The sequence below is a fragment of the Corticium candelabrum genome, chromosome 14 (assembly GCF_963422355.1).
Source record: "Corticium candelabrum chromosome 14, ooCorCand1.1, whole genome shotgun sequence".
NCBI lineage: Eukaryota > Metazoa > Porifera > Homoscleromorpha > Homosclerophorida > Plakinidae > Corticium > Corticium candelabrum.
The window spans coordinates 2,426,132-2,436,131 of NC_085098.1; the positions used below are offsets into that span (position 1 = coordinate 2,426,132).

The 10,000-nt window shown below is 43.7% G+C and overlaps 1 protein-coding gene across 1 annotated transcript in view; it reads right to left on the reverse strand.

The window, feature by feature from the left end:
- LOC134190171 (histone lysine acetyltransferase CREBBP-like) overlaps positions 1–9,474 on the reverse strand; it is an 18,298-nt gene extending 8,824 nt beyond the window's left edge. The window contains exons 1-8 of the mRNA XM_062658601.1: positions 9,088–9,474; positions 8,064–8,896; positions 7,827–8,009; positions 5,969–6,209; positions 5,713–5,866; positions 5,581–5,637; positions 5,399–5,522; positions 5,075–5,338 (exon numbers count right to left, since the gene is read on the reverse strand). Of these exons, the coding sequence (XP_062514585.1) occupies positions 5,075–5,338; positions 5,399–5,522; positions 5,581–5,637; positions 5,713–5,866; positions 5,969–6,209; positions 7,827–8,009; positions 8,064–8,896; positions 9,088–9,214 (1,983 nt within the window). The 5' untranslated portion in view covers positions 9,215–9,474. The remainder of the gene's footprint in view (positions 1–5,074; positions 5,339–5,398; positions 5,523–5,580; positions 5,638–5,712; positions 5,867–5,968; positions 6,210–7,826; positions 8,010–8,063; positions 8,897–9,087) is intronic.
- Positions 9,475–10,000: the final 526 nt, after the last annotated feature.

Consider the following 10,000-nt stretch of genomic DNA (forward strand, 5'->3'; position numbering starts at 1 on the left):
AATTATGCGTGGTGCTGTGGTTTTCAGGAGAGGAGACAAGATGGGGCATGTGCCCATAGTGCAATACTAGACTGGAGTTAAAGACTGCAATTCGACTCTTTGCATACCTGAATGCAATTGTTCTACTTCAGTGGGAGAAGGATCTCTTAGGTATATGTATTGAATGCCATGTTCTGGTCTGTGAGGAACCAACTGGGAGAGCCGAGGGAGAGGCGACGACCTACCCAGGTGAGCACAGCCACCGCATGACATGGTGTGGTCTGCGAGGCATCATCCGGGACAGGTAAATAACTATCCAGGTTCTCCTCCCTGCAAAGGTGCCCCTGTATCGGCCCCTGGGTTTGAGTTTCTGTTGATTTCGTGTTGATGTTCTGGACAGAAAAGTGGCTATGTTCATCAATGCTTACGAAAGTTGATTGCTTACGAAATTTTGTTGACTTTACAATATAGACTGGTTGCAGTAGGCATGAACCTACTCACATGCACACGTGCTGTAAGACATAAAGACGTCAATACTGCAATGAACTGTGCAGTTGTGGGTTGTGGCAACCGTGCCAATCATGACAAAGACATTAGTTTCTTTAGTTTGCCAGCGATTGTGACGGAACAAAGGCGAGGAATTTCGAAAACTGACAGAACGGCAAAGAGGGGCGTGGATCACTGCTAGCAACAGAAACGACCCAAAACAGATCAGTCTGAAGTACACATGCGTCTGTTCCGATCACTTCATAAGCATAAAACCTTCTGCAAGAAAGATGAAACAAATCCAGATTGGTTCCTAGTCAAAAACGTGATATTTGTCAAGGCATCCAGTGACCACAGAACGGTACAAACGAGTACAGCAAAAGGATGCCAAGAGACTGTGATTACAAGTTGGCAAATTCTTAAACCGTTCCTTCACTTGATTGCAGTGCGTGTGCAAGCAAAATTACAGACAACGTTGAAACTGATGACAATGTAGTGCATGGGGGCGCTAGCTTGCAGAGCTATTTGTCGCGTGATGTTGACAGGCTAAAGAAGCTGTTGGACTGTCCTCAGGAAAACTTTGCAGCAATCTACGGCATTCCGGTTTCAAAGCGGTTTGCTTTCAGAGAAAAATTTCATCTGTCGTGGATGCAGGTAGTCGCCGCAGCCACAAGTCGACGTCCTAGAACTCATTGAGGAGAAGAATTCTATAACAGTCTCGACCACCAGTGTACTGCAACTTAGCATTGTAGCGACGTGGGTTGTCGGAATCTAACAATCCGTCGCAATAAACCGAGAAGAACATGCCTCTAGCTTATCAAATATGTCCCAGCTGTCCTCCATGCGTGGGGGTGGTCAGTTTAGCTCACGTGAGTGCAACCGGTCTATATAGGTGTGTGTGCGTGTGTGTGTGTGTGTGTGTGTGTGTGTGTGTGTGTGTGTGTGTGTGTGTGTGTGTGTGTACTCGCATATCTCTATAATGGCGAGTCAGTGCCACTGACTTTTGCTCGCGCATGCCAAAACGATGAAGGTCGAAAGTAAAGCTGTCGTCGTTTTCCGAACTTCTCCCGCGACAACGCGATTTCCTGCTGATAAAGCCCGCCTCAGCTCGCGCACTAATTTCTTCATAACGGCGTATCGGACCTCCACTGAATTTAACTGCCTGTTCCCAACATCAGATGGTATGTGCACAACGTACTGATTATTCAAACGAAAGCAAGATATTTTTGCGCATATCCGGGTCTTGAAAATAATGCCTACCCTTCGTTTGGCCATGTAGGGGAATCGAATTCCTGTCACGTTCGATACGCCTGTTCCCCATAATGGCAGCAATGTCTTCAAAGTGACGACATAACCTCGAACTAGGCCTTTGTTCATGTCGGTCCCGCATACATGCAATTACATTTTGACCTTATGTCACAATCTGAAGACGTCACGAGATTCGCTAGAAATCTCAAAAAAAGGCACCGAAAACGGGAAAAGTTTTCTCAATGTTTTAGAAACTGCACAGTGCATAAAACTATGCATGGGCGAGTTTCTTTCAGCGTCTAGAGCAAAAGTGCATTGTTGGGAACGCGCGCTAGACTCCGTGATCTGTAACTTCTAGGCCAATCGAACCCCCCTGCACTCACGCACTAATTCCTCTGGAACAGTCCATCAGATCTCCACCGAACATAAACTGCCCATTCCTGACATTGGACGGTACGTGTCGTTTAGTGCCGTGCTGTCGAAAAAGGCAAGATGTTTTTGCATATATCTGGTTCTTTGAATTATAATTGTCTTTAATAACTAACAATCAATAATACAATCAGCCTGGGCAAAGAACGGGATCTGTAACAGAATATCACTCTGAACAAATTTCTATAAGAGAATTCTTCAGAGATACACTTCATAATAAATTGGGGTGAATGAGATATACTTCATGAATGCATACAACAATAAATAAATAATTAATTAACTACAAATAACAATAATAATAGAAATTCAATAACCATTAGTAATATTCATATCTATAATCTGACCGTGCTGAGAACGGGATGGTGAGCTAGTGTACATAATAGTGTAATTATCTGTGTTTGGAAATACCTAAAGGCACAATATTCGACGGACTGTGACGGACAGCTCTCTGTCGTGTTTACAATACATGTACGTTCTGTTCTGATAATTACCAATCTGTGCTGCAAGATTATGTCATCCTCGTTTTGCACTTCGCTGTTTGGGTACCACTACCTAATTATTCCTGTTGCGGTACGTCAACTTCCAATGGAGCAGACAAAATAGAATCGATTCTATCTGTCCATCAATGCTCCTTCAAGCAATCCGTCCGTCGTCCATCTTGAGTGGCACCTTTGATGTGGTTTGAAGGATCAAGACGGACAGCTATCTGTTGTATATTGTGAACCGGCCCTAAGACATATTGCAATGATGCTGGGTAGTTGAATTCTGTGATTATGAACACTGCATGTAAATGCAACAAATATAAGGAGGTAACAGTGACAGCAAGCCACTCCAGTATGTTGGATTATAGTCATTGGCAAGTTTAGAAAAACATCAAGACTTGCTGTCACTCTGAAAGATGCCCGCTTACGAATTCACTCGCATGTAACACACCCACGCAAACTTGAAATCATGCCTTATCCACACATTTACCATTTACCAGTTTGAGATAGCTTGTTGTTGAATGACAAAGCGATTTCTTGATTTTTCCTTGTTGTACGTGACCCAAAAATGGGTCTGGAGCTCCGAGGCCAGTAGCTAACATGCACTAGATGCACGATCCGCATTGTCAGCGGCATCTGGCACCCCTCCATGGCTACTTTCATGCTCCGAGTTTCGGATGCCATCACAATAGTGCAATAATGCTCTGGTTTCCACCCATTTCCAGGTTGCGTGCTACAACAAAACGATCAACAAAGCACTTTGGCGTTCAACAGCAAGCTATTTCGAGATGGTAAATAGTAAATGTGTAGATAAACAACCTAAAAAGTTATTGTTAGCTTTCTTGAATGTCAAGTAAGAGGAGTGAAACTGCCGTGGTGGACAAGAACGCAATTCGAATTTTTCTTTGTACTAGGAATAAAGACTCTCATAGAACGTGGTGCACCTTGAAAGAGAACTCACACCAAAATCAACAATCTCTCAGATGAAAACTGTCACTTCGTGACACAACCCTTTGCAACCGTTTACTGCAGACGTTTACCGTAACGAAGAAATAAAGCATTGAAATTACCAGTGTGGACATGTTTAGTACCCGTATGTGGCATAAGCGTAACTCTGATTGTTGGTTAGCAAGGAAGACCGATACCTGTGCACTCTTCAAGGTAACGACTGCGAGATGTATGGTGGGAAGTTGTGATTTATTGACTAAAGCAACCTGGGACCCCAAAATTACCATGCAAATATCGGCTATTTCAATACAACCGTGGAGTGTCAAATAAGACCCTTCTTAGAGTAGTTCATAGATCATGTCTCGCTGCATTTTGGGTGCATTAGGAGCACTTGGTATGGTTAAACCTAAAGTAGTTACTTCCAAACGAGGACAGAGAGTAAAACTTCATGCTATATGAGGGAATCGTCTGAACAACTTGTTGCCCATTCTCTGCTTCTGTGGCTGGCTGGACCGTAAGTTTCCTGCAGGAAGATACTAGGCCTTATAATATCTTTCTTTCAACAAGTTTCAGTATTCAGTGAGAGTTCTCCTTTAAGATATTCGCTTGCTCTGCTTTGTTATGACACAACTTGAAATCGTGGCACGCTTTCAAGTTTGCGTGAGTGTGTCTACGTGTGCGAGCACCTTTAACTCCTTATGTTTGCCAATAGGTAATTCAAATGAAGTCTTTGTAGTCACTTGCAATAAGTCTTGGGGTACCGTATTCGCCCGTCATAAGGGCCATACTGAATAATGCCCATGCCTGTTACATACACCCATGTGCAGCCCACAAACACCCATGCCTAAGTATACGTTCAGATATGCATGCGCAGAAGAAACAAAATGGTGTCCGCAAACAGCCGTCTCCGTCTGTGTGCATTTGATGAGCTGGTGTCAGGTGTTGAGTAAAAGTGCTTACCACTAGACTCATTTCTTCGTTGCAATACTGATATACTGATGCTGTTGACGACCTTCAGGCCGACGACTCTGATTTGCATGTGGAATGGTTAGTTTCTGCATGTATGCTGATGCTGGACAGATACCAGTACCTTTGATCTTGCAAACGAATAATCGTAGGTGTTTGTGGTATTTGTCTTCGAGTGTTTAGCTACTTCCAAGATGACTGGCCAAACAACAGCATTTTGCAACCGTGTATATGTCTGGGACCAAAATAACGCCTATGCCCTAGCATACACCCAGAAAAGAAGCGTCTTTTCTATACGCCCACACGTTATTACGGGCAAATAAAGTATTCCCAAACACAGGTAATTACACTACTATAAAATGTTGGAAATATCATCCTAAGCTCTCAGCACATGATCCTAGCAGCAATTCAAACTATCACCATCCTGTCTGAGCTATAATACGGCATCTACGACAGCATACATTATCACATGTGGCATGACATAAAACATGTTATACAGCACTACACCAGGGTGAGTGACAATTGCAGTTGTATACCTCGTTTCTTTGTTGCAGAATATGCTGCAGCTGTGACTGCATCATATTCTGAGTATAACCATGTGAATCTGGCTGGTAAGGTATTGTTGACTGTCCACATCCTGGAGCAGACTGGTAAGGAGGTGACACTTGCTTGCCACTGGAAAGAGCTGTTTCTCCATTGATGCTGTTCATCCTTGCTCGTTGGACACGAAGCTTTCGCTTCTCTTCCAGCTCCTTCTGTATTTTGTAAATTTTCTCTGCCAGCAAGTGATAATACTCCCTCTACAGATGTAGCAATCACCGTACAACACAGTCACGAAACAAATCAGTTTGTGTACTCACCTGACTACTAGCTGACTCAAACATGTCTCTCTCCACCTTACGAGCATATGCCACTAGATTCACAATTCGTTTGTCTTTCATTGCAGCAGGATCATTCATTGGAGTAGGAAATATTGCAGTCACCCTGATCAATAACAGAGTTGTCTACCAGAATACATTGAAATAAAACAAGAAGCACGAACAGCTTGCTGACAAGATGATTCCTCAAATCCTGGGTAACACTTAGACGCCACTGTGCTCTAAAGACATGATTAAATAATTAATTAATTACACTCTTAAAACAGTCTATAATTCCACGATTGCAAACAACATACCCTTGCGTTGCTACAGGAAGAGAATCGATGAAGCCCACTCCAGTTGGACGATGAAGTGTTGCACTGTTCTTGAGAGGTAAACAGACTGGACAATCTTCACGTGAGCAACCCTTCCAATGCTGAATTATCTGCCTTGATGATGCACAATGAGCCACTAGACAACAAACACCAGCATATTAATAGGCACTCACTCATCGCAAGACACGATACATACGAATCTAAATATCCATACATCCACATACTATACTAAACCGACCTGGACATGTCTTTCCTGCCGAGCACGTGATCATGTGGTTGAGAACATCTTTCATCATCTGGCAGTGTGGCAAATTGCATGGTTTAAGTTGACCGTTAGCTTGTTGCTGCCGACGTTGACACTTGTGAGCATGCAACAACAACACCAGCTGTTGCTGAATTAGTTTTCTCTTTTCTGGATCAGCAGTGGGGCGAGAGACTCCAGCAGGAGGACCACTAAACCCACCTGGACCGACTTGCATCTGTGCAATACAAAAAATAGATAATTCAAATCACACTGACCACATCAAATAAAGCATGCATAAAAACTATGTAAGACTTGACTACTCTCCCTACAATGTGCAGACATTATCTACTATGCTAAGTGTACGAGATCTTCCTCCACTTCTGGTACCTGTGGCAAGTAGCAACATACATTTGCTTCCCAGTATTAGGCCACACAGTTCTTTTCTATGATTCTCATCACCTTATTGCACAGAAATCAATGTGCGGGAAAAATGCAAAAGAAAAACAGGGTAAGCAGATGGTAAGTGGTCTCAGTACCAATTCATCTAATAGTGTACATCATTCATTCATTGTCCGCTACTCGTGTAGGAGTTCACGACTTCTCAGTTTTGCACACGAAGAGATTTCAGTGAAAGCCATAGCATCACCAACATGCAGTCAAACATTCTCTGACGCTGTGCATGCAGCAATGTGTTAATTTCCTATCATGCCCTCTGATATGTGCACCAGCCTTGGGGTGTGAATATAAGCTTGACAGCCTGTTTTCTTTCAGAATCTGTGCCACTTTACCATCTTTGCTAGCTATTTCAGAGCACTACTATTCTAACTAAAAAGTATTTTGATCAAGTCACTTGATGTTTTTATTCCTCCAGTCAGAGTGAAACCTATGCATAGAAAAAAATGGTATGGCCTTAACAAAAAGAAACTACGAGAAACTATGAAGAATGCAATACTAAAGTGTTAAACACAACTGCATCATTACAACACCTCAAGCTCTACAACTACTACTGAAACAAACAAGTGCCATCACCAACTACGACAACAAATGTCCCTTTACAGCATGCAGGAAGACAAGCACCAAATTTAGTTAACAACGCATGAGACCTGGTTGCTCTGCTTATCGAGAGTTCCTTAAGATAAGCTCTAAGCATTCTATAGTTGATGGAATCCTCTCTGAAACAGACTTTCCAGTTATGTCCAGCACTATAGCAGCACCAGAGTGTTACAAACACAGCACATACTCGACAAAGAACGTATCCTAAGCATTACAATCAAAGTAAGCTGTCACTTCCAAACTGTCAGAATACTTGACAGCGTGTTCAGTAAGAATGACTTCGTTATACACCTAGCACATTTCCGATCAATGAGCAAATTTTTTTGTCATACTAAGAAATTTTCTGTGGCGATGTCCTATCCTATGAAGTAACTAAATTAAATCTCCAACTAAATTTCTGAGAGTTGTCAAACCTCTAGAACTTCTGAAGCCAACACCAATGTCCGTGAACATGGTAAATTAGTGCAATTATTATCTAACTATGTAATGTACATGTAGTCTGCGCACGTAGCCAGACCTTAGCTCCACCCTCACACAGTAAATTTATTTTTTGTCGTGAAAATGTATTTTGAAAATTGAAGCTCCCACATCTCTTATTAATTTTTTCAACAATTTGGTTTCCAGCTAAACACACTTTGAACAAACCAAGCAAACCATCATACCACAAACGCGCGTGCGTGCGTGTGTGTGTGTGTGTGTGTGTGTGTGTCAGTTTCTTTTCATCACACTCTACTAACAACAAGCAGCCGGCCGCTTTGTCTCAAACAAACACAATAATGATCACAATACAGCAGCTGACCAGTGATACTTGGTTCGGTTTGACATCAGACTGCATATTTCCTCCTGCCTGAGTGACCATATTTGCAACTGGAAACATGTTGTCATGAACTGTCAACGACAACTGCATTCTTGAGTCCATGGCACTGTGAAACGATGCTGACGTGATACCATCGTTAAAAGGCAAAGTATTCATGCTATATGGCTACAAACAAAAATATACACACAACAGAAATGAAAATCACAAACGCAAGCATACCACTGAAGCAGTGCTAGCATGCGACAACCCATCTGTAAGACGACCATTCTCTGCTAATGCAACAGGACCATTTCCATACGAACCCTTCTCACCACCAGCACATCCCATAATGCCAGCAGAATTCGGTTCGACCTTTACTGTGTGTTCTGCATGTTTGTCGGCTTCCATAACAGCAGACACAGTCATTAGCTTTCCTGCCGCTGCACTAGTAGGTAATGCCATGTTATTACACATAGTGCTCGCTCCAGAATCAGGCATGACACGATCGTTACTGTTTTCTCTCTGGAACTGAGACTGAGAGTCGAGCAGTATGCCTTCCGAGCAGTTCTGTGCAACTGAGCCCTTGCCATTCTGAACTAGTTCACCCGAACCACCAGGAGACAAAGACACCGTACTGGTACTAGCAGGGTTGACAGGGCTAGCGCCGAGTCCATCTTCATGTAATGGTGGAGTTTTTGAAGTTACTACTGCTTGTCTCTCAGAAAACCCATCAGTTCTCTTTGGGCTGCTAGAAACAGCAGAGCTGCTACCAACCATGGTCTCCTTGACTGGAGGTCTGTTTATCAGTTTGCCGCCCCGTAAGGCTGACTCATCCTTGCCATTTCCACTAGCAGCAGAGTTGCTCACCAACATGTCCATCCTTAGGCTTTCTTGTTTCTCAAATCCCAGATCGGACTGCTCTCTGTTAGAACTATGCGCTGTAGACGGGCCGGGAAAGCCAGGAAGACCGGGTGTCCCACTACTCGTCACACCGTTGGGTAGACTAGACTCTAACGTTGGAGTCCCTATCAACTCGTCGGGCAACAGCTCAAGCAACTGATTCAAACTCATCTCTAGTCGACAAAAAAAAGTGAGTTAAGACAACACACAACACGCACGTCGTCGTCGTCGAATCTACTACATCATGCATCGTAAACTAAAAATTCCACTTGCACATGCAACATGGCGATCTCCTGCAGCAAACTGCAACGCGTTTGCTGCCCGACGCACAGACGCTACGCTCCAACACACATCAATCACCAACCTCCATCGTCCCCGCTTGCATGCGACATCATCGGTGACTCTAGTTTGCCTTTCTTTCTCGGTGGTTCTTCTGCGTCGTTCCTCGTTTCGGCCATGTCGCTCTCGTCGTGGACAATCACCGACGGCATCAAACACCCACACAAACACACGCACAACTAATCACCCAAGAGCACCAAACGTATCCGCTGCCGGTACAATATCTCGAGAGAAAGTTGAATTGTATTAGAAGAGATAGAGAGATGTCTTTCAACTGTAGACACCCTAATGGGCCTCCTCAACGAGGTCGATGGGGCTCCTAGGCTCCCCAACCCTTCGATATATAAAACTCGCAAAAACGATGAAGGAATGAGGCCTCAAGGTCGACAAGTACGTAACTACAGTCTGGGGGTATTACACCACAACTGAGCGTCGAAACGAGGCTGCCGAAAGATCCCGGATAAAATCAGTCGAAATCAGTCGACGGCTGTAGGAGGCTGTTACGTCGCGCGTAGGGAGCGGAAAATTCTTGATTATCATTTTATCGCCGAGGTCTGTGAGCTGGATCTCGGAGACTGCTATACTATGTTTGTTGAAATGGATTGTAGCCCTCGCAGTCTAATTCTCACCTTCATTTCGGCATGTGTGACAGTGTGCGTGTGCGTAGAGCTAGGAGACAAGAGGAAAACCTTTTTAAGCTTGTTGTCAGCATAGTCAGTACCGCACAATACAGCCAAAGACGCCGAAAAAGCTATCACGCGATAAATTTCAAATCACTTCCCACCCACGCAACCGGAACCGTTTAGGAAGGTCTTTCCGTTTGTATTATTTGGTAAAAAAGGAAGTCGTGGCCATGGAGCAGAGGATTTGTGGAGTGGAGTAGAAGACGAGCGGGTTTGTGCGGTGCACAACATTTGCAGAGTTGAAACATGCATACT